The 24,395-nt window shown below is 54.8% G+C and overlaps 1 protein-coding gene across 11 annotated transcripts in view; it reads right to left on the reverse strand.

Moving 5' to 3' along the window:
• PAPLN (papilin, proteoglycan like sulfated glycoprotein) overlaps window positions 1-24,395 on the reverse strand; it is a 33,617-nt gene that overhangs the window by 8,417 nt on the left and 805 nt on the right. For 2 of the 11 annotated variants that reach the window (XM_074365289.1, XM_074365290.1), the window contains exons 2-24: window positions 22,248-22,312; window positions 17,392-17,507; window positions 16,410-16,470; window positions 16,033-16,135; window positions 14,459-14,589; window positions 13,533-13,656; window positions 12,994-13,074; window positions 12,728-12,900; window positions 12,469-12,592; window positions 11,911-12,037; window positions 11,502-11,567; window positions 10,758-10,965; window positions 10,086-10,268; window positions 9,742-9,883; window positions 5,702-5,782; window positions 5,280-5,535; window positions 4,143-4,263; window positions 3,683-3,806; window positions 2,218-2,695; window positions 1,302-1,439; window positions 1,031-1,155; window positions 587-740; window positions 246-383 (exon numbers count right to left, since the gene is read on the reverse strand). In XM_074365289.1, the coding sequence (XP_074221390.1) occupies window positions 246-383; window positions 587-740; window positions 1,031-1,155; window positions 1,302-1,439; window positions 2,218-2,695; window positions 3,683-3,806; window positions 4,143-4,263; window positions 5,280-5,535; window positions 5,702-5,782; window positions 9,742-9,883; window positions 10,086-10,268; window positions 10,758-10,965; window positions 11,502-11,567; window positions 11,911-12,037; window positions 12,469-12,592; window positions 12,728-12,900; window positions 12,994-13,074; window positions 13,533-13,656; window positions 14,459-14,589; window positions 16,033-16,135; window positions 16,410-16,470; window positions 17,392-17,507; window positions 22,248-22,301 (3,308 nt within the window). In that variant the 5' untranslated portion in view covers window positions 22,302-22,312. The other 9 variants (XM_074365292.1, XM_074365288.1, XM_074365293.1 and 6 more) reach the window with 9 other exon arrangements.

The following is a 24,395-nucleotide window of genomic DNA, read 5'->3' on the forward strand; positions in this document are numbered from 1 at the left end:
CAGCCATCACCTCTGCTAGCTTGTCTCCTACCGCTGTCCATTACCCACACTCTGGAAAGGCCCAGACACCCAAACACGGTCTGCCCAAGGAGCCCTACGCCCAGCAGCCCCAGCTCTCGAGAGGACCTGGAGTCTTGCTCAGCACTGGCCAGAGGTGACGCCCGCAGCTCCCTGCCCCAGTGGGCTGCACAGGTGGGTGGGGGCTGGAGGCAGGACAGGAGGGAGGGGAGAGGAGCTGAACCAACCTGGGAGAAGAGAGTGGCTGCCTGTCTCTCTGCCACTCAATGGCTGGGGGTGGGAAGCCCTCAGCGCGACAGGTCAGCCGGATCCTCTGGCCTGGATGGGCGACCACCACCCTAGGCTGGCTCTGGTCCAGACGCAGCCTGCAGAACAAGCAGCCATAAGGGGGTCCTTGTTTTCCTAGTCCTCATGTCACAGGGCCCTGAGCAGGGGCCAGAGAGCCTGGTCACAGCACACACTGGCCTGGGGACCATCCAATTTCCCCTCCTTTCACCCACTGAGACCTCCCCCAACCCTCGCCCTCAGCTGGGGAGGCCGAGGGCAGGACAGCATTGCACACTGTTACCTGGTCGTGGGCCATGGGTGCGAGGAGGAGGTGGCCCCAAGGCCCCCAGCATCCCCACCTCTGCTGGGGTCCCGAGGACTGTAGCCCTGGGCTGGGTCCCTGGTCTGAGGGAAGTGCCTTGCCTCAGCCTCAGATAGCACGGCCACATCACCCCCTGTCATGAGACCAGGAGAAGCAAGGGGTGAGCTGTGGGGAGAAGGGGACACAAGGAAGGCTGGGCCGTGAGGCCAGCAGGGGACATATGGAGAAATGAGGGCCACAAGAGGCAAGACCTCTGCCCCAGCCTAACTGGAGCATGTGGTCCCTGCCATCAGGATGCTTTGGCCCAAGGAAGCACCCTAGCCCTCTAGTGTGGGGGCACACTGGCCCAGGCCCTCCCGGTAAGCCCTCCTACCCTGCGGCCCACAAGAACCCACTGGGGTGGGGCGGGGTGGGGACAGAGACCTGTGATTCGAAGCTGGATCTTCTGAGAGTCGTGGTCTGGCCTGGTGCTGCCACAGCTGTAGGTGCCAGCATCCTCTGCCCGCAGGGGACTGATGACCAGGGAGCCATCAGGCTGCAGCTTGTGCCTAAATGAAGAAAGGAGGGCTTGAGCTCTGGGTTCCTAAGGGCAACAGTGCTCTGAGTTTCTGCTGGAGGGGACCATTGCCACACACTCACCCTCCCATCCCAGGGAGGTCAGAGGCGCTGCGCTGGGGGAGCACACTGCACACACCTGTCAGAGGAGATGGGCTGTCCATCCTTCTGCCACCCGGCATGAGGGTCCAAGGAGGTGTCATCTGGGCAGAAGAGCCGCACCAACTGCCCTAGGGCTGCCTGCACCAGGGAGGGCTCCAAGCCCAATAGGGTAATCCTGGGAAGGTGGGAGGAAGGGTCTGAGTGCCAGGACCAGGGACTACCCCTTCATCAGCGTGTCCCACACTAAGCTTGGTGCCCATCCTGTCACGGGCACCTGCAGGCCAGAGGGCCTTATGGGAGGCCAAGCTCCAGAAGCCCGTGGTCTTGGGAATCCACCCTCCCCAACCCCCTACATGCCCCCAGGCTTTGCTACCTCCGCCTGCTCCTGCAACAGCACAGAGTAGGCACAGACCCCTGGGGATGGAGAGGCTGGGAGAGAAGCAACACCAGATTCAGGTGGGAGACTCAACACATACCTTTAGAACTCAATTTTGTTTTATTAATTTTGTTTTTAATCTTCCCAAATCTCTAATTAATATGATACAGTCACAAGGGTAACAACAAATGGGACCCACACTAAACTTAAGAGATTATATCACCATTTTACAGGTCAAGAAATGGAGGCTTTGAGAAGTTGGATGATTTGCCTAAGGTCATGAAGCCTGTGAGCTTTTCCAACTAGACAGACCCTGGGCTATACCGGCAAGATCTGATGGAGATCCAGGCGTCACCATCCACCGACTGCCTGACCCTGGGCAAGTCTCAGGTCTCTGAAGCCTGAGCTTCCCCATCTGTAGAATGGTGGTAACAAGGCCCTCCAGGCTGGGCTGTTTGGAACATTACAGGTTAGGGATGGAAACGAAGAGCCAGCTGACCTCAGGGTTTTGGCTCCAACAGGCTCAGCCCCTGGCACGGGTCCCTGTCCCTCCCCCCATGGGGAGGAGGGGCCTCACCTGTAGGAGGAGCTGTGGGAGGATGGTGCCGGTCGGCCTGCGTCTCTGCTCAGTCCAGGGGCACTGGGCCCAAGCTCCTGGCCCCGGGGCTGTTCTCCAAAAGCCTGTCTGCGGTCCACTGCCCCTGGCCCAGGCTCTTGGTCGTGCCACCAGAGGCCACCAGAAGGCAAGGGCTTTCTCTGGACCATGGGCCCCGTCCCATGTCGGCTGGCCTCCTGCTGGCCCCTAGGACCACTGCCGTCACCATCTGTGTGTGTGCTCTGGCCAGAGGTCCCAGGCTCAGGTCGGCGGGGCCCGTGTTGGCCCCCCCGACAGCTGTTCACACACTCCTCCTCCGAGGCAAAGTTATTGGCGTTTCCGTGGCAGCCGCCGTACCAGAAGCGGTTACACTGGCCCACGGAGGCGATGAAGTACCAGCGGGCAGCCCAGTCGGTGCAGGAGCCGTGGGCACTGGGCAGCAGGCACCGCACAGGGTATGCTGAGGGGCGGGGAGGGCGCAGGTCATCAGGCCCAGGAACGAAGCTGCAAATGCTGCCCAGCAGAGCCCTGCCGGAGAGCGCCCTCCATCCCCTCGGCCCCAGACTTAGGAGAGAGGCCCTTCCCAGTTTAAAGAGCATGTCTACACCCCCACCTGGCCCCTGACCGGCCTTGGGCTGGGACTCTAGCAGCCTCCAGAATCAGTCCTGTCCACCTGCGCCCCCAGAGCAAGAGCCCTCCAGAAGGTCGGGGCCATGAGCTCCCCGGACGGGCTCCCTCGTGCCCCTCCCCAGCCCCCTAGCACCCCCACAGAGCAACTTGAGGGCTAAATCTTGCGAGCTTAGCTGACAATAAGGACTCAGCCCTGAGCCCCCAGAGGCCTTTGAAGATGCCCAGCGAGGGGCCTGCCCTTGTTCCCAGGGCCCTTCACCAGCCTCTGAACCTCCTCCAGCCCCCAGCCTGCCTGTAATAACAGCCCCGCCTCTCTGCATTCAGATGTGACCACAGCTGGCTCCTGCTTAAAGCCTATCCAGGTGCCCAGCCTTCTGCAGACTCTGACCACTAGCCTGTCTGGCTTTCAACGTCCCCATGATGCTCCCTGGCAGCTCCTCCTGTGCACCCTGTGCTTTGACCTCAAAGTCCTCCCTCCAGGACTCATCCCAGGCAGGGTGGGGACACTGACCGCCCTGCCTCTGGAGGGGGCTGAGCCCAAGGGCAGCACAGGCCTTCCTTCTCCATAGACTCCTCTCTGACAAGTCTCCCCAGCTCCCATAAGCAGCCAGGCAGCCTAACTACAAACTGTTGGACACGAGAACCATCTGACACCATTCTCTGGCCTGGCACCTAGTAGGTGATCAGTAAGTATTTGTGGAAGAAATGAACAAATAATTGAGCTGGTATTGTCTTTGGCTCTGGGTGGAGTGGGGTGGGGGACACAGTGGAACAAGTGCCAACCCACCAGGAAGGACGAGCAGGGGTACCCACTCACCATAGCTGGGCTGGCCCACACAGCCTTCCCCAAGAGGGCCGGCCGCAGAGGCCACGTTGTCATAGCAACAGCCGAACCGGGAGCCCCGGCATTCACTGGGCTCATTCTGCTGGGCCTGGGGAGCCTGGGGAGGAAGCCCAGGGTTGGGAAGTTGGAAACAGATCTGGCTATAGGTTGCTGAGGGGCAGAATGGCAGGAAGAGAGAGGGACAGAACTGTGAACCCATGGTGCATAACCCCAGTTCTGGGAGGAGATGAGAGGTCAGGAGAACGTCAGATGAACCCCCCAACCCCAGCCCAGGCCTGTCACTGAAGCCCTGTGCCCTGGAGAGGGTGGCCCAGGCCAGCAGGCTCCAGAGCCCTCCTTTCTCCAAGGCCAAAGCTGCAAAGAACCTGGGTCACAGTGGCACTGAGCAGGCTTGAGGGCTGGACTTCCGCCCCTCACATGACCAGACACTTACTATGGAAGCCACCGCTCTCGACCTTGGCCTGCTCCCGGTGTTGTCACCTCCATAAGACCTTGCACAGCCAGCTTGATGGGGCCCCTCAGCCACAGACACGCCGTCAGAGCAGCACCCAAACCTAGACAGACATCACACAGCCTTCCCCTCACCACCCAGGCCTGAACCCTACCCTACCAGGGTCCCTGAGCTTCCAGCATCCCAGGATTCCAGGCCCTGAGCCTCCCTGAGCTGGGAGCTCATCTGGCGAAGACCTGAGTGGGGATAGTCTGTCCCTGTATGCAAGGTGAAGCATTTTGCTTACCCCAGTCTCTGTCATGTCCACTGACCACCTAGGGGCTACCAGAAAGGGCAGCAGTAACTCAATAAGCAGAGCTGAACTCCCAGTAAATGACAGATTCTCAACTCAAAAGTCCCACGGTAAAACAGAGGAGGGGGATGTTCACCTGAGCCTGCCCAAATGCCAGGTTCCCAGGGAGTTTTTACAAAATAGCAGCAGATAGGAGATGGGGCAGAAAAGGGTGTCAGAGGAGCCCACCACTTATCTCACCTCCACCAACAGGAGTCAGGAAGGAAGGTGAAAGAAGGAACGCATCAAAGCGCTGTCTGTGTGCCAGGCACATGTGATTTGTTTCATCTTGACAGTAACCCCAGCCAGTGGCTGTCACTGTTCCCAATTCTCAGCAGAGAAAGCCAAGATCAGAGAGGTTAAGTAAGTTTCTCCAAGTCACCCAGCACATAGCTGGTAAGTGGCTGAGCTGGGAATCACCCCCAGGCTGCTGGCCCAGAAGTCTAGGCCCTTAGCACCCAGCCCCTGAGGGAGTGGGAGCCTGGTTTGGATCTGAGAGCTAGAATCATACTCCATTTGTCTTCCCAGCACTTTAGGCTACATCTCAACAGTCTGACTTCTTTAGAGACGGCAAGGGTTTTCACACCCCCTGCTTAGCACATTAGGGAGCTCAGCAAGAGGAAGCCAAGTCCTCAAATGGCACGATCAGAGCAGCTCAGAGGCCCGTTCCTGAGCTCTGCTAACCCACCCCACCCCTTTCTGAGCAGAAACACTGCCCACCCCATCATACACCCCACAACCAAGACACACCTCCCATTTTGACCTGGTGAGGGGGAAGAGGCACCCACCTGCTCTGCTGACATGAGGCCCCCAGGCAGCCTTGCCACTGTGGCCCAAGAGATGCAGTGTGGCCATCAGGGCAGCACCCATAGGGGCTGTGTCTGCAGTCACGGGGCCCTGAGCCAGACCGCAGGGTCTGCTGGTGTGAGGACTGCTGCGGAGACAGGGCTGGGCCCAGGGCTGGCAGATGGGGGCTCTGGTCTCCTCTGGGGTTACCCTGAATTGAGGGTTGCTCCTGGGGTGCCCACCACTGGTCTCTGGAATCTAGAAAGAAGAAGGGAACAAAAGACATATGATGTATCTGCCTGGCTCGTCACCCTCCACCTGTGTCTACATCACCCACCTATCTCCATCCCCCAAAACTACTTGCCCCCACTCTCCACCTCCATCTCCAGGGCCTGAGGTTGGGGGCTTCCCCTGAGCTTCTCACCTGAGGCAGGGGTCTTCCGAGGGCCCAAAGGCATCCAGGGGTTCCTGGGGCTGGTGCGCACATCCTGTGTGCTGGGGACTTCTGCAGGGAGCCGAGGCAGTCAGAGCAGAGGGAAGGAAGAGAGATGGGCCCAGACAGCGGCCACCCCCACCAATGTTTGCTCCCACCCCACTGCTCAGACAGGACCTGGAAAACCCAGGACAGCAGAAGTGACAAGGAGCAGATTTGTATTTTCGTAAACACCCTTCCCAGGTTTCAAAAGCGTCTTTAATCACATAGAAAATACTAATACTACATGTTTAGCTGAAAAGAAAAGCCAGATATAAAATTAGCATCTATGTTTGATCCCAACTATATAAAACAAACAAAAATGATACACAAATTTTTTCAACTAGATTGATGAAAAGACAAACAATCCCGTTAAAAAATGGGCAATGACCTTGAACAGACCCTTCTCCAAAGAAGATAAATAAATGGCCGACAAGCACATGAAAGGATGTTCAGTAGCATCAGTTGTGAAGGAAATGCAAATCAGAGCCACAAGGAGACACCACTTCACATGTAAACGGAAGGCTCTAACGCAAAAGGCAAGTAACAACTGTTGGCGAGGGTGCAAACAAACTGGAACCCGCAAGCTCTGCTGGTGGGAATGTAAAACAGTGCAGCCACTGTGGAAACAGCCTGGCTGTTCCTCATAAAGTTAAACAGAGTTACCATATGGCCCAGCAATCCCAATTCTAAGTCCGCACAGACACTGGTATGTGACTGTTCATAGCAGCATTCTTCATCATAGTCCGAAGGTGGAAACAACCCAAACATCCATCAACAGATGAATGGACAAACAAATTGTGATACATCCATATAATTCGGTGTGATTTAGTCATGCAAACAAATGAATAAATACTGATAAATGCCACAACTTGGATGAACCTCAGAAACATTCTGCTAAGTGAAAAAAGCCAGGCACAAAAGGCCTGCTCATTCCTTTTTATATGCCGTACCCAGAATTGGCAGGGAGGCGCTGGTGGTATAGTGGTGAGCACAGCTGCCTTCCAGAATTGGCAAACCCACAGAGCAGATTGGGTTACCAGGGAAGAGGACTGGGGTTAACGGGCAGTGATTATTTAATGGGTACTAGATGCGTTTACGGGGTGATGAAAATTTTTGAAACTAGAGGAGAGGTGGTGGTTGTACAACATGGAGAACACACCAAATAACAGTGCACTGTGCGCTCCAGAACGCCCACTGTGTGTGATGTGAATTTCACCTCAATAACAAGTCCATATTAAAACCGACTGGACTGATAGATGAAAAGGACAGAAAGAGAGTAGATGATGAAAAGGCAAACATAGGGGGAGGGTATAGCTCAAGTGGTAGAGTACATGCTTAGCATGCACAAGGTCCTGGGTTCTATCCCCAGTACCTCTAGTTTAAAGAAAAAGCAAATATATGTGTACACACTTATCAAAATTCATCAAATTGAACATCCAAAATATGTGTACAGGAATTATACCATAATAAAATTGTTTAAAAAAAAGAAAAAGCAAATATAACAAAATATTGACTGTGTAACTTAAATGATGGGCACATGGCTGCTCACTACAGTTCTTCAACTTTCCTGTATGACTAAAATTTCTCATCATCTCACTGTCTAATCTGGTAAATTTACTAAAAAGCATGAACTGTACCAGTAGAATGAGTGAATTTTCTGGTATATGATACTTGACCACTTCAATAAAGTTCTTAAAAAGACTTTTCATCATAAAATGTTAGAGAAAAAAATGCAGAAGGCTGAGTAGAGAAAATGAGGACAACAGTTATTCTTTTTTTCATGATGCACAAAAAAGGCTAGCAGGACACCCCCAGAGTGCTCACAGTGAAGTGCCTCGGCCTTTCGTGTCGGGGTTGGGGGTGGTCCTTTCCTGCTATTTGTTAGTGTCTCTCAAATTTTCCACAATAAGCATATTACTACATGGTGGAACAAAGTTATGAAAAATAAAATAATTGAAAATTCCATTCCCATATGGACTACATCTTGCCAGTCCCCAGGGGATATTTTAAAAACAATAACTTAGGAAGCAGGCGGTAAAATCTTGGTTTTCACGTTATCGCCCATCCCACTCAGGCCAAAACCTCAGACAAGGCTGATTCAAACTCTCTCCCCGGTCCTGAAACCACTTGGGTAGGTGAATCTACGTTTTGAACTGGACATTTGATGACATCTAAATCCAGATCAGGTATGCCAGCGAAATTTTAGCATCTGAACTGAGGTGTGCCGTGAGTGTAAGCTATACATTGGATTTGGAAGACTTCATTTTGTTAAAAAAAATCTCATGGAAAAAGAACATAAAATATCCCATTCATAATTTTTATATAGATTATATGTCAAAAATACTGTATTGGGTTAAATAAAACATATTATTAAATATAAATTCACTTGTTTCTTTTTACTTTTGGCCAGTGCTGCCCTACAGGCCAGAAAAAAGAGGCAGCAGAGTTGTCTGTGTGTCCATGGGACACCCAACCCTCAGGGGGCCTCCTCTTCCCACCCTCAGCCCCTCCCCGCAGGTGCTCGCCAGTAAGCACTACAGCACTGGTTTCGGTACCCAAACCCCAGAAACCGCCTAAATTCTAAATTCTCACCCACTATGCGCTCACCTAGAAAGCACAGGACGAAAATGTTCACACACCAGATGGCATTTAGGGCATAGAGTAGATACAAAATCACACTTACATTACAAGGAAGTTCAGGAAAGATTTATCCCAACACCGACGGGATCAAGGGTAATTAAAGTTTCTCGCTATACACTCCTTTTCTGATTTCCCCAAACTGTCCACAATGACCATGCATTATTATTATGCTTATGAAAACAGCAGTGAAGGTTATTTCTTTTACAATTCAACCTGGTCTGAAGTTCTCTTACGGCTTCCTTCCTATCTACCTATTGCAAATGCCTCTCTAGGGCAAGCCCAGGGCTGCCTCTTCCAGGAAGGCGTCCAGGGCCCTGGGACACTGAGTGGCTCCAGGGGGCTGGGCTTGGAAGAGCTCGGGAATCCTCCTGCTCATGCACCCTAAGGGCCAGGCCCAGGCTGAGGAGCCCCAGGAGCCACCGCTGCCGACCCTTTGCTCATCGAGTACTGTGTGTTCCTTGCCAAGAGATCACCACAGGCCTGAAAAGTCACTCTTACTAACTCATTATACAGATGCACAAACTGAGGACCAGGGAGGAGAGGCACTTGCCCAGCCCCGCAGCCCTTCAGCAGTGGAGAGGAGATTTGAACCCAGGTTAGCCGTTGACTCCAAGCCATTGGTTCTCAGCCACCTTACCACATGCCTCCATCGGAATCCTACCACTCCCCCGCCTCGGGCACGTCAGGGCCAAACACACTTCTCTGCAGTATCACCTCCAACTGCCCCTGCCCCAGCTCAGCCCCAACCCACACCTTTCCTCAATAACACTTCCGCACACCAAGTTAAGTGCTGGCCTCCGTGCCCTTCGTCCTGCAGCTCCTCATGACTGGGCACCGTCGTTCCCAGTGGGGATGGGAGTGAGGGGAAGTGGGGAAGACAGGGGCAATGTACGAGGACAAGCTTTCCTGGACCACCTCCCTCTCTGTGCTCAGTCACACGGTCATTCAACAAACATATTACTGAGTACCTACCACATGCTAGCAAAGTTCTGGGTGGAGGGGGGGTGCGGGCAGGGGTAAAACAGAAAGAAGGAAGTCAAGGTCCTGGCCCCCAGGCAGCTCCTAGCTAGTAGGCCGGCCTAACCATATACAACCACTGCAGCTCAGAACCAACCTAAGAGTGACAGCAGTTACAATGAGCTATGCGGGGTGGGGACAGGGCTGGCTTGGGAGGTTGCCTAGAGCTGGACTTCAGGGGTGACAAGGGCTTCAGTAGGTGGAGATGGGGGAGAAGGGCGGTCCAGGAGACTGACGCAGCACAGGCAAAGGCCCAGCACAGGAAGTGCTGGCCAGGTTTACAGTGGGGAAAGAGGTCAGGCCAGGCTCCGCCCCGCCCGTTCTGTCCTTACCTGGAGGAAGATGGCAGGGCTGCGTGTTACAGGGCTCCGCATCTGCAGGCTTCGACGGCAGCAGGCTCTCACAGTGGCCGGGTGGCCCAATGGCACAGACGACCTGGCGCCTCCGAGTGCCTGAGCTGCAGCTCTTGGAGCACTGGGGCCGGGGCGGGAGTGGGAAGAGAGAACATGCCCACATCAAGAGACAGACCTTGAGGCTGGGGGTGGGGGCACCCAGAAGGCAGAGGGGAGGTGCCTGGTCCTGCACGACAGACCCAAGGACAGGCACAGGCACAGCACCTGTCAGAGACCCAGGCAACCAGGCCTGGGCAGCAGATATGGGGAGAGGAAGTACTCACTAGACCCCAGGCGCCTATGTGCCAGGCCTGGTTGGTGAGGAGGGGACAGTCGTCGTGCACACAGGGCTCACTAAGGGGGGGACGGTCCTCCAAGGAGCACGCCGTGGCATGAAGCAGAGACCCCTCGTCACCCCGGCAAGTGATGCTCCGCCTCCGGACTCCGGCACCGCAGCTGACAGAGCACTGTAAGGACCGGGCTGTCAGCAGGAGCTGGCCTTCGCCCAGAGGAGCCATGCCAGCTCGGACAGCTGGAGGCCCACTGGCCTGGCATGGAGGGCAGACAGCACCCTGTTGCCCACATTCAGACTGGGGCTGCAGACACCAGGCTGAGGTGTAAAATACGTTCCCTCATTTGCAGCCAGAATATATGTAGATGCTGGAAGCAGTGACCAGCAGCCCCAAGAGTGTCAGCTCTTCCCATGCCCCCCAGAAATGCGCCCAGCTTCTTCTTTCCCTCTACTAAAGCCTTTACCACCCTGCCTGGGAACCTAGAGAAGGAGGAAGAGCACTGGAGCAGGAGTCCAAGTCCCTGCTCCTAGTCCCAGCCTTGGCCACAGCTTCCAATATGACCAGCAGGTCACTTTACTCCCCGGATCTGTTTCCACAGCGGAGGACAGGCCTCCCAGCCCTGCCCCAATCCCAGCCCCAGCCTGGTCCCAGCAGGGGCCTCACCTCCCCCCAGGGCTCCACACTCCAGGATGCACAGCGCTGCAGGTTGCAAGCCTGCGTGGTGGGGGGCTTCCCAGGCAGGCCCGCACACTCGGTGTCCTCGGCAGCCTCCTGGACGCCAGCCCCGTCGGATGAGACGCAGTAGACGGAGCGAGACTGGGAGCCGCCCCCACAGGAGGCTGAGCAGGGCGCCCAGGGCCCTGTCTTCCAGCTGGCAGGAAGCAGGAGGCCGGTGAGGCTGGCCTGGCAGCAGGGGCCAAGGCCCAGGCCTGAGGGGGTACCAGCTCTCACACGCAGGCAGAGGGGGGACCCTGACCCAGCCCATCCTCTGAGCATCAGGCCGTGCAGGTGAGGAGCAAAGAGCTTTGCACAAAGGCCAAAGTCCAGCCCAGGTTGCTGTCTCCTACCACTGTGTGCTGGTCCTGACAACATGGAGCCGGCTGCCTCCCTCAGTGTTCCTGTCCTCACCTGCATCCCCCCCTCTTCTCTCCAGATCCCCTGTCACCCCTAGCCAGACTCCATTCCCTCCGGGTCAGACCTTAGGGGCGTCTCCCTGAGGGGCCGTGCTCACCCGGGTGTGTGGAGTGGCTCTGCCTGGCCCTGGGGCCCAAGGACCCAGAAGAAAAGGTCACCCACACTGCACATGCAAAGCCAAGCCCACCACCATCCCAAGAGACCAGCTGCCACCAAGGCCACGGGGTGGAAGGACTACACAGCCCATCAGGGAGCCTGTGGCCAGCGGATTACCTGTTCCCGCACACACGCTGGGCCCCAGCAAGGTGCCACGCTCTGGGCCGGTGCAGGTAAGAGGTCCTTTGTGCACGAACAAAGGCATTACCAACACCTTGGCATTTGACAAGTTCCCTGCTGGCTCAAACAGGTTCCTCCGGTACCTCCCCAACCCTCCTGCCACCAGCCTGGACTTTATGGGCACTGTGTGGACTCACAAAGGTGGACAGAATAGCCCGGGGTCTCGTGCTCAGACCCCTCCACTGCCTCCCCGCTGACAGCTGCCTCTTCCCCACTCCAGCCACTTCTGTGAGGAGCCCCCCAACCTCTTTCTTTGCTCCACAACTAAAGCAGCTGAGGGACCCCACTCCCTTCCCACCAAGAGCTTGGACCCCACATGGGCAGAGGGAGCTAGCAAGGGCCTCACCGCTTGGTGTGTGGACAGGGATGAGGGTTGCAGGGCCGGCGGTCAGCCGGCCGCAGCTGGTGCTGGCACATGTGGTCGGGGTAGGCCTCATTGTCGACGGAGCAGAAGACCAGGCGTGTCTGGTGACCTGCAGCGGCCCAGCCACAGTGGGCAGCCGGTCAGTCAGCATTCACTGAACGCATTCTCTAGGCCAGGCACCATTCTGGACACCTCCCAAGTATCATCTTGATTAAGCCTCAAATGACCCCCTGGGGTAGGTGCCATCATTGTCCTCAGTTTACAGATGAGGAAACTGAGGCTCAGAGAGTTTTGTTTATAGGGGATGAAGCCCCACTCTGACACCCAGTCAGCAGCTCCAGGCCCAGCCTCTGCTGCCCATGGAGCACTGTCTCCTATGAGACGCCACTGCTTCGGGGAACCCTGACCCCTGGTTTCTGCCCCCAGTCACCCCAAGGTGACCTCCGTGACATGCAGCTGTCTCATCTACTTGTCCACCTCCCACCCAAGGCTGGAGTGCCCGCACACAGCTGTGTGCCCTCCCCAGGCCGCTGCCCTCACCTCCGCCACACTCAGCGCTGCAGTCGCCCCACGAGCTGTGGCTCCAGCTGAAGCCGGGCCGGGGGGAGCTCAGGGGCAGGTGGTACTCGAAGCGCACGCCGGGGTTGGGCTCCTGGCTGATGAGCTGTGCAGGAGGGTCCCCTCTGAGCCTGACGCCAGGGGGGCCTCCCTCGCTTGCCCCACAGCCCTTCCGCTGGCCCCCTGGGGGCCAGGTGCCCCCCACTCGCCCTGGAGGCCCTCTCCTGCCTGCCCCACTCACCTCAATGACCAGGGGCTCTGAGGTGGGGCCGCGGGCATGGAGCCGCTCGGGCGCCAGGTCGCCCTCGGCTCCCCGCTCATAGTGCAGGATGGTGCTGGCCACGGGCAGGGCCCGGGCGCCCTCGATCGTCCAGTGCCCATTGAGGTAGTATTCACCATGGACGCTCTTCACCGCTGTGCAGGGTGAGTACCCTAGTCAGCTGCCAGGGCAGGACACGCCTCCCAGTCCCAGCCCCAGATTCACCCCAGACCCAAACATGCACTCACCCAGGAAATTCCTGCTGGCGGCCACCTCCTCGATGTGGATGCTGGTGGCCCCCACAGGAACTATGAGGATCTGGTTGTAGCCTGAGGGGCAGAGATACTCTGGGACCACCCGGGCACAGGGAGGATTTGGCCCTGAGGATGCTAAGTGCCTGGCAGCACAGATTGGGTGAGGGGAGGGCAAGTAGGACACAGCAGGGTGGGGTGCTTGGTGTTCCTGAAGGAAGAAACAGCTTTATAAAGGCCAGAGGGACAGGCAGGCTCCAACACCCAAATGGGGTGGGAGAGGAGGGGACAGGTGGGGACGATGTGGGAAGAGATGAGGCAGCCAGGTGGCCACCGGATAGGTGGGCCGAGACCTGAGTATCAGCCCACAGGCTCCTGGGCAAGGGTTTGGCCTCCACCCTGAGGCATGACCTAAGTGCCAGATCAGACCCTCTCAGAGCCAAGAGAGTGACTCAGCCAGAACAGGAGACAGGCAAGGAAGGGGCAGGCAACAGACCCTTGTCTCAGCTGTCTGTGGACCCTGGGAGGACCCCCACCTCTGCTGAGGTCATTGGCATCAAAGACGCCTGTGATGGGGTAGCAGGTTGTGCCGTCACCCCCACACTGCAGACACTTGTCCTCCTGCTTTGATGAGTCCAGGTTGTGGTCACAGCCGACAACCTGCCAGGTAGAGATGAGGGGAGACAGGAAAGACCAGAGGAAGTCATGGTCACCCTGGGACTTGAATCCAGGTGGCCCGGCCAGGTCTGGGAAGAGCAGTAACCATTTACTAGCCATGGGGGCAAGTAAATGGTGACTGACAATCAATCCACCTCTTCCGCCTGCTTGGCATCCATGTCCCCTTCTCTGGCAACAACACGTCATTTCCCTTTGGAAGCCACCTCTCCTACTGAGTTTGGATACAGCTCCCAGCATAGGGGTTGGGTCAATCAGTGGGTTGTATACCTTGCACAAAACGTACAGGGGGAGGCCCAGGCCAGGACAAACCAGAAGCAACCCCAGGTCACTAGAATTCCTGGGAGTCCCAGGGGGTTTCCAGGCTGGGACAGCTGATGTCTGGAGCTGCTGGTGGCCATCTTTATACCTCACCAGAAGAACCTGCCTGATGCAAACGCGGACCCAGAAGAGAGGAAAGCCAAGAGACAAGGAGATGTTTCCAGCAGTGTCATTCAGGAACCCGCAGCCAGCCAGACCGCCCATGCCTCAGTGGCTTTTCTTTTTCCCTTAAGTCAGTTTTAGCTGGGTTTCTGTAACTTGCCACCCAGAGGGTTCCTTTTATTGTGGTGCTAGAGTTTTCAAAGGGCAAAAGTAAGAGGGTCGCAGGGCATCTGTGATGCAAGGCACCTTAGAAGCCAGTCTTGAGAAGACATCAAGGTCTGGCCACTGGCTCAGGGAAGGGAGACATCCTATAATAAAGCCCCAAGCCAGCTCAGGGGGTGGGGGTGGGTGGCACACAACTTACCCGGCAGCTGCCATCCACACAGATGTCCCGTTTGCCAGGCTCACAGGGTGTCCCATCTATGACAGCCTCCCTGTGCTTATAGTAGAAGTTCTCCCCCTTGGGAATGCAGTTCAGTTCACACTTGTTTGGGGCTATGGCAGGCAAGATGGGAAAGTTGAGAGCCTGAGCAATGTTCAAGGCCTCTCCTAGCAACAGCAAAGCATGGCAGGAGCCAGAAGCACACATCTAGCTGGGAGAGGAAGTCCTACAGCATCCCCACCCCCAGTGGCTCTGAATCCCACCCCTAGCCCATGGAGAAGGGATGCTCTCCATGACATTGCTGCATCTCTGGGGACAAAGTCAAATAAAAATCCCAGAATAAGGAAAAAGGCAGATACTTGAGGAGGTCTATCTCAGAATTATGTATAATAGTCCAAGAGTTAACAATCAGCTACTCTTTAACTATTATCTATCACTAGGCTACTATGCATGTTGACTGTGCTGTTAAAAATTATGATACAAAGACTATACATAATGTGGGAAGATGCTTATAACACAGAAAGCAAAGTGATACCATGTAGTAATTACAAACATGTAAACATAGAGAAAAAATAACATGAAATAGGCTAGAAAAATGCTAGCAATGATCCTATGAAAGAAGTGGGGTCATTTTTTTGTTTCAGTTTTTGCATTTATCTAAATATTATACACGCATTGTTTAAATAGCCTAGAGGTGCTAATAGGGTTGCAATCACAAAGAAGGTACCCCTTTCTCAATCTTTCCCCTGTTCTAATTTGTCTACACTATAGATATTTCAATTATTTCCAACGTATGTTTACCTTAGGATCCGGGAGGAACAATGACTACTCACTGGGGCCACCCCCTTTAGCCCAGACCCCCTCCCCCCACCCCCAAGGCATACACAGGACATGACCGTTCACTGAGTTGGAATCCAGAGTGCCACTGAGTTTCCAGGAGTCATTTACAGGGAGCACTGAAAACTAGTACTCAGAAGGATTAACCTAAGGTATCTTCTGACTCATCAAAAATGTTCTAATTACACAGATGCTAGTATTTTTTTTTTCTTGAACTGTATTGCTCTAAAAATTAATGACCTACAGCTGCCTCATAGTTACCCAGAGAGCAGGCCTCCAGCCCCAGAGTTCCTGAGAGAATGAGCTCTCGCCCCACCAAACCCCTTGGAGACCACCTTGCAGTTCAGCGGGATAGCATCCCCCCCACCCCTGCCCTGCAACTCCTGCCAGGTGAGGAAAGCTTCAGGAGCAGGCCAAAGCAACGCACAGAACAAGGCTCAAAATGGCACAGACCTGGGCATGGCTTTGTTTGCATCCAGAGGGAAAAAGGGTGTAAAAACCTCAGAATGATCAGCACTGTTGTGTTGTAATGGGTATGTGCCTGGGGGTACTGGTTGGGTTGTTTTTTTTTTTAATGTACTTGACACTGCATCTTTAATATAGTAATGAAAACTGTGAAATGCAAATTGTGAAGTTTGTTAAAGAGATCCGCAAAAGATGGGGCCCAGCACTGGACAACCGCAGGGTGTCGGGGGTGGGGCGGGGACCTGCGCACTTACCCCCATAGTAGGGCAGCCACTTGTACCGCCGCCCCTGGAACTCCTGGCCATCGAACTCGGAGCACTGCTCCGCCCGGAAGTCGTGGGCGCCGTCTGGGCAGCTCTGGGGGGTGGGGGTGGGGAGGGGGCACATGACTCTGCTGCTGGGGTCCCACTGCGTGCTGCCCCACCACGCCAGCTGCGGCTTCTGGGAGGCTCAGAGGTGCCCCTGGGCTCATGACCCCCCTCGGGGGGGGGGTTGGGTGCGGGGTGTTTTGGGTGCAGGGTGGGGAAGGGGCTTCTGGAGTTCGGTCTGTGCACAAACAGGAGGGCACTAGGATGTCAGCCGAGTAGGGGTTCTGGGAAGCTGTCCCCCATCCCTGCCGGCTTTACTTTACCTCTGTCCGGCAAGAGTGGTGGCTCCGGGTGGGGCCCACGCAGCTGGAGCCCCCATCTCTCCTGTAGGGCAAGAGCACCAGGAAGACCCAAACCCCCATAACTAACACCCCGCCTCCCTGGAGCTCTTCCACAGGCCCCCCAGCTACGGATGGGCTCCATGGTGGGCAACCCTCAGCCAGAGGGGCAGCAAGGAGAGGAGGGGTGTCCCCCAGTACATAAATCCCCTTAGGTAGATGCAGTGAGCCCATATTTATACTTGGGAGAAGCCAGACGCAGGAGTCTAACTCTTCTGGAATTTGTCTAACTTGAGGCCACTCTGCCTCTTGAAGCAAATTCCCAGAGAAGACTCAAATTCTGCCTTTGGAGATACAACAAGATGTAACATATACCCACTTGGTAAGGTTATCCTGCCACTTAAGGAGTAAATGAGTATAAGGCACTTAGAACAGTATCTCATTGCTCTTCCTCTTCACACAGTTTTCAGGAACTAGTTAACCCACCGACCGACAGGCAGTGTCTTCACGCACCCTTTTGGGCGCTAAAGTACCTGTCAGAGTGCAGGGCACATAGCAGGTGCTTAATAAGTCACTTAGACTGGGAAACACCTATACTTGACAAAGAGGCTGACGGTAGAGAAACTGCACAGGTTAAGAATTGCTGAAGATTATTCATTAATTCAACATGAATTCACTGCACCTGCCACATGCTAGGCACTGTGTTAGGAGCTAGAGACTCAAGGGTGGATGAAGCGGACATGGCTCCAGCTCCCCTAAAGTAAGGTGGCTGTTGCAATCAGTGTGTAAGCACATGGGAAATGATTCAGTTTCAAGCACTCCACCAATACTTTTCCCAGCACAAATCTATTGTGTGATGGGTTCTGTCCATGTGGCCTAGCACTGGCCCAGGGCTCCTAGCCCAGGATCCAGCCACTCCCGAGTGCTTGCCTTCTTTTGACAACCTGGCCCATTCTTGCGTCCCTACCTCTGGGAGTAGCAGGGGCGCTCCCGGAAGCTGACGCCCCCTCCGCAGGTCCGGCTGCAGGGGCTCCAGTTGCCCCAGGAGCCCCAGGTGTCACTCTGCCGCCTCACCTTCAGAGCCTGGAGGAGGAGATGCTCAGGAGTGGAAGTCAGCACTCGGAGCCCTCACAAGTGCTCTCAGGGCTCCCCCGAGTTCCCCTGCCTACAAACACCGCCCTCCTTTGCAAGGATCCTAAGATTGTGTTTCCTAGAGCCAGCCCTTCAGGACTACAACATCACCAGGCACTTGAACGTACTCATTTGTGGAATTAGCCAGCTTTCACCATAAGAAGCCCAACCTTCGCATCTGTCAAAGCCACTGCCACTAGCAGCCCCTGCTATTTGCCAGGTACAGTGGGGAAATGACCAAGCTAGGGGCAGAGGCTCGCTCTCCTGACCATGATATCCTCTGGCTGGGCAGAGTCTGGTTTGAGATCCAAGAAATCTGCAAACAGTGCCTTGAATGGAGCCCATGGATCAGCAGAACATACCTTCCAGGAGGGAGACATAAAAGGGCAGGAAGAACAGCATGTTCTCAGGTAGATATGTCTCCACCTGTGCAGGGAATGTCACCCACTGGCAGTGCCATGTTTTTGTATTAAAATAAAAACTTAATCTAATCCTGCATGTGTGTGTGGGTTGGGGGTGGGGTGGGTTGTGGTTTCTTCCTGTCAATCTGTGGCTGAGACTCCCAGGAATCCTCCAATGTCCATCCTCCCCTTCTCCCATTAAAGGAACCTTTGACTCTGAGTTGGATACCTGGCTGCCCCCTGTGAAAATTCATTTCCTGGATTTCCTGCAGTTAACCGTAGCTATATCACTAAATTCTTTTCAATGAGATATAAATAAAAGTGTTTTGCAGCAGCCTCCAGGACAGGCATACCTGAAAGATATTGTAGGTTTGGTTCCAGAACACCAGAATAAAGCAAACATTGCAATAAGGTGAGTCACATGGATTTTGGGGTGCATATAAAAGTTGTTTGCACTATACTATAATCTATTAAGTGTGCAATAGCGTTGTCTTTTTGTGTGTTTTTTTGCATTGTCCTAAAAAACAATATACATACTTTAATTTAAAGGTATTTTATTGCTAAAAATGCTAATCATCTGAACTTGCAGCAAGTCCTAATCTTTTTGCAATAGTAACATCAAAGATCGCTGATCACAGATCATCATAAAAAACATAATGATGAAAAAGTTTGAAATATTGTGAGAATTACCAAAATGTGACTCAGAGACATGAAGTGAGCAAATGCTGTTGGAAAAATGGAGCCAATAGACTTGCTTGACACAGGTTGCCACAAACCTTCAATTTGTTAAAAAAAAAAATGCAGTATCTGCAAAGCACAATAAAGCAAAGTGCAATAAAACAAAGTGTGCCTATAACCTCCTTAAGAGATAGCTTGCATGTGTATTTGTCCTCTTTCTTCTCCCTCCTGTACTCCTTCCTGCTAGTTGGAAATCAGATGTGATGGCTGGAGTTGGAGCAGCCTTATAAACTATGAGGTAATTTGAGAATAGAGGCTTCAAACAGTGAAGCAAAGATAGAAGGATCCTAGAACCTGGGGGTACTTTGTAAGACAGACCATCCCTAGACTTCTGACCTCTGTGTGTTTATGTGAGAGAGGGATCAAGTCTCTCTTGTTGAAGGGCTGTCATTTGGGACTCTGCAACTGGGATACAATCCTAATGGATAGTTTCCCACCAGAAAGATCTGACACCCTGCAGCTGGCATCAGAAGCCCACATGCTACACACATATTCTCTCATTTAAACCTCAGAACAACCTGACAGACACCAGTGCATGGATAAGAAAAGTGAGGCAGAGGGAGTGGGAGCCACGTAGCAATGTGTGGACATAGCAGCAGGTTGGCTTCACTCCAGACCTCTGCTCTTATACTAGGTTCCCACCGACCTCACCTGAGGAACCAAAGGGGAAACTAGATGAGTCCCAAGGAGCTGGACAGGTGTTAGACCTGATTTCCTGCTGGGAGGCAAAAGGGGGACTGAAAATATGTCCTGTTTGCCAGAAGGGGACTTTTATTTCAGGGCATCGCCACATAAAAATCTCTAGGGGAAAAAAAAATCACTACCATTTTCCAGAGAAAGAACTTGAGTCCTAACATGGAAAAGCACGCTCTTCCGCCCGCTGTAAGCCTCCAGCCACGTCACAGCATTTGGGCTGTGGATGGAGGTCTGCGCGTGCGCGGATTACTCACTGCGTACTTCTAGTACCCCAGTGCCAAACATCTAGTTATCCTTGTTTTATAAATAAAATCAGAACCCTGAATCAGAACAAATCACACACACTTGCTGAACCACATACAAAATCGAGAAGGAAGGGCCAGCCAGACTAAAGGTCTGAGGTTTCACTCTTCAAATCATTTACCCTTCAGTTCTAACTGAGCCAAAATCTCCAAGCTTCCAAAAACCAGTGAACCGAAATGTAAGTGTTCTCTCGATAAAATTTAAACTGAAGTTTACTGGGATCAGTTTCTATTTTAAAGGGGAAGATACTGAGTGCCAGGAGGGTGACTTTCCTGGGACAACCATCACCCCCTACCCCCACCCCAGACTCATCACCACATTGTAAGAATTCTGGAAGCAGCCCACAGGGACTGCTGCTTTCTCATCCTGCCAGCCTCAGCCTAGCTGCTAATTACCTCTGACCAAAGCCTGTTTGGATGTCAGTCTTGCTCCTGAAGCACATGACCTGACCCTCCCCAAACCACCCTGCCCTGGGGTGGGGCTGGGCTTACCAGTGTGGGTAAGGCAACAAGGGGAACCCCTGGCACGCAGCCACCTTGTGCCATCAGGATGGGGTGGGGGGTGACTCACCCGAACAGAGGGCCCTCTAAGTACCAAGCCTTGCAAAATCCCCTCGTCCCCTGCCCCCAGCACCTGTGAGGCAGGCATCCTAGAGCCAGGCCCTGCCCAGTACTCAAGTCTCTCTGATGAAAGAAAACACATTCAGCCAGAAGCAGCACAGACACATCTTGTTTCTCTGTAATTACCCAAGCCACGAGCTGCAAGATGGTGTGAAGCCACAATGAGCTGGTCCAGTCCACCCTCATGCTGGGCCTATCTTCACCTGCCTCCTGCCACTCTCAGCACCCGACTCGCTCCTTCTCCAACCCCCGTGTGAGGCAACTCAGGAACCCCCTTTCCTGCTGCACTGTTCCTAGGGGATCAGCTGCCTGGTGTGCATGGGTCGGGGGGTTGTTATGGGAGTGGGAACAGAGGAAGAGATGAGGAGACTGGAAGGCCCCCTCAGGAAGCCTCCCTCGACCAGCCTTGGGGGTAGTGAGGGGCGTGGAGGTAGTGCTATATCTCAGCTTCATTCCTCCTTAATCAGCTACTCATTCTGCTCAAGCTGACCCCTGTCAGCACTGAGAATGATCTCACGAAGTGCTGGGGATCCAGTGGTGGTGGTGGGGGTCCTGCCCCCCAGCTAGAACCAGCCTGGGTCACACCCCTGCCCCAGACAGTGGAGGGGGTTAAGAAAGTTCTCAGCCTGGCCAGGTCCAGCCCCAGCTGAGCTCAGCGTATGAGTAGGAGGCAAGAGAAGGCTACCCAGGTGTTTCTAAGGAAGAAAGCACCTAATAGGACCCGGGTTGCTTTGGATACCTTGACTCATTTCATCTGCATGCAACCTGTGGGTGGGTGTTATTACCTCCCCCCACCTCCACCAATTTAAAGGAAGCTAAGACCTGCTTGTTTGCTTAGGGACACAGCTGTTAGGTTTTCATTCTGGGGTCTTCCCCTCTCTGCCCTTCTCATCCTCCACTCACATTTCTAGTGGCAGCATTTCCCCTGCCCTCCCTAAGGCAGCAAATAATTTGAGTCTTTTCTCAAGGTCCTCCTGCCAGCCTCAGAGGACTGGGCAGAGCTGTGGGTCTTCCCCATGGAAAGCTCTCCAGGGGCAGGGCTTGGCTGCCTCTGTGACCTCCATCCTGTCAACGCAGGAGAAGGCTGGCAGAAGCAGCCTCCAGGGCCAAGCCCAGCTCTGCAGACCATCTTCTCCCCAAAGGTGGGTCCGGCAGTCTAGAAGATTCCCTGTACCTCCTCAGAATCCAGGTATGTTCTTCGGGGCCTCTGTTAATGAAACAGCTACTCTGATCATCAGCTGGCTTCCTGTGTCCACTGTCCACTCTCTAAACCTGCACTAATGCAGTAGCCACTAATCACACCTGTGGCCATTTAAATTTACCTTAATTGAAATTTAAAAATTCAGTTCCTCAGTTGCACTAGCTACATTTCATGTGCTCAGTAACCACATGAACCGAGCAGCTATCTATCTCATTGGACAGCACAGATATCAAATATTTCCATCGTCTCAGAAGTTTCTATTGGACAGCCCTGCTCCAGATGTTAACCCCCAGAGCAGTGGGGAATTGCTGGCGGCCCAAACAGCCCCAAACTGTCAGCTGAGTTTGGTCCTAGGCAGGTAGCAGACGTCTGGTGGGATGGGCCACCTAGCCCTGCACCTTGGCTGGTGTCATCACTGACCCCCTCTTCCTTCCGCCCTAGAAGACCACCAGGGCAGAGGTTCCCAGCCTTAGTGAATGGGGAGGGCGCTGGGAAGGTGCCATTTCTGCAAACTGAGCCCCGCAGCCAGGCAGGAAGTTCTGGGCACCTTGGCCAGATGGCTTCAAAAATCTAACCCCTCTCTGAAGGTGCTGGGGACCAGGGCTCACCTCCTCCCACTCCACCTTCCCCGACCTTGGCCCTCTCTAGCCCTCAGGGGGCTCGAGCCCACGGAGAGGCTGTCACCCCTCTCCCCTCCCAGGAGGGTCCTCCCAAGGGGCAGGGCCGCACTCACCGAGGACCCGGGTGCAGGGGCCAGCAGCAGAGGCACGAGCAGCAGCAGCCGCATCTCGGCCAGGCCTGCGGAGAGGCCGGGGTTGGAGGGGGCGGGGCAAGGACCCGGCAACACCCCACCCCGAGCCTCGCGCTCCCAGCCGTCTCCTGGGCCCGCGCGGTGGCAGCATGTCCCTCCCTCCCCGCTGCCCACAGGTGACCCGGAGACATGCTGAGGGACGGGAGGGGACGTCGTGGGGTGCAGCAGAATGGCCGTGCCATTCACACAGCGAGGGAGGGAAGGCCTGTCTACAACTGGCTTCTGAAAGTTCAGCGGTTTCAGGGTTTGAGGGGAGAAAAGAGGACAATTAAATACTTCCTTGTTGAAAAACAGAGCTCAGAATCGAAACAATCAAACTCACTGTTTTAATTCAGCAAGAAGTTCCTTTTAAAAAGCCATTACACTACTTGTTTAAAAACTCGTTAATATAGATGTTTTAAATTTTTTAAGGCACTTTCCAAATTCAAATGATTTTAAAATGTTAATTGTATCTTACTTGAAACCCAAGCCAGCATTTCTGCACTGGAAAAGCTCCACAGTCTGGGTCCAGAAGTGGGTCGTGGGGGGAGTATGTGTGTGTGTGTGTTTGGGGACTGCCTGTGTGGAGTTTGGTATGTGCATGCATGCGAAGTGGGAGAGTGCAGTGTGTACAGAGTGTAGTCTGGTGCGTGGGTGCAGTATGTGTGCATGTGTATACATGTCACTGTACTGGAAAATGACACACACAACGTGCCCCGTTCAGTACAGAACGTTAAACAAGTACTGGCTTGTATGCTTAAAGTTTAAAATCTGTAATTCTACGAAAGTTCTCTTTAATTTTTTAAGCATAAAATGACTTCAGTTTACAAGAATAAAACAGCATACCTAGTACAACCTGGCACATTTAACGACGCACATGCTCCGTTAACTTAGCACCAACAGTGTTTCATGTAATCATTTTCACCGCAAACCTGAGGTTCCCAGGGCTTGGCGGGGTGAGGGCGGTGGGGTTCGGCCTCACCCTTCCCACCGCCGCGGCCCAGCCTCGCTCTGAGGGCCCTCCTGGAAGAGCCGTGGGCAGAAGGGGAAGCCGCGGTGCCTGGGGACCCTTGTTCTAGGACTAATAACGAAGGTGATGCTGCTCTAGGGTAGAGACAGCCTTTCAGGGGAGGGGATGAGCATCGGTTAGGGTAGAGGCGGCAAGACGGACAAGAGGGAAAAACTTTATAGTTGCTACAAGGGGCTGGCAGGCGGGGCGGGTCTGCGGCTCCGCGCCAGGCGTGCCGGGGGCGGGAGTCTAGGGTCCCCGCGCGTCCTCCCCGGCCGCCCCCAAAAGAGGATCACCCCGCGCCGCCAGAGGAACGCGCCCGTGCAGCCCCGGAGGCGGGGAGATCCGGCTTCCGACATGGGACGCGGGGCTGGCCCGGCAGGAACCCGGGGCTCGGGCGCTCCAGGCCGCAGAGATACGGAGGAGGGACTGCGCTAGTCTCAGGGGCTCTGCGCCAGGAACTGCGCCCGACGGAAGGCAGCGCTGAACCCCGCGAGGCTGCCCTGGTTGCCTCCGACCGCCCGGCCCCAGCCCTATTCCCGGCTCCCAGCGTTTCCTTCCCGCCGGCGACCTCCCACCCCGGCCCGAGGGCGCGGAGGCGGGGTCTCCTCCCGCGCTCCCACTTCCTTCGACGCCGCTCTCCCCGCGAGCCCAGCGGGGCGAATTCCTGCAGCAGCCTGGGGGTGAGCCGCCCGCGCCAACGTTCCTATTCTTCTACCTCCTACCTGTCTCCGGGAGTCCTGGGCGCGCAGGGCCGGAAGGGCCGCTCCGTCGGTGTCCGTCCCAGCCTAAGCCTAGGAGGTCGGCCCGGCCACCCGGAGCGTCTGCGGAGGTTGGACTTTCTCTCCCCGCCGCTGGCTGTCTTCCTTCCCGCCCCATCTCCCCCACACCCAGCCCTGCTGACATCCATCCCTGGTGACTAGCGATGCCCAGGGCCTCCATTCCTTTGGCTCTGTGCCAAGGCTTGGCTTGCCCTCCACTCTGTGCTGGCACCAGCCCCATTTCTTCTGCGCCTGAGCCTTCCAGTTATGTGCCATCCCTCCTACACATCCCTGCGTCCAGCTGCCTGCTTGTCTTCTACC

This window comes from Camelus bactrianus, chromosome 6 (genome assembly GCF_048773025.1).
Source record: "Camelus bactrianus isolate YW-2024 breed Bactrian camel chromosome 6, ASM4877302v1, whole genome shotgun sequence".
NCBI classification, from domain to species: domain Eukaryota; kingdom Metazoa; phylum Chordata; class Mammalia; order Artiodactyla; family Camelidae; genus Camelus; species Camelus bactrianus.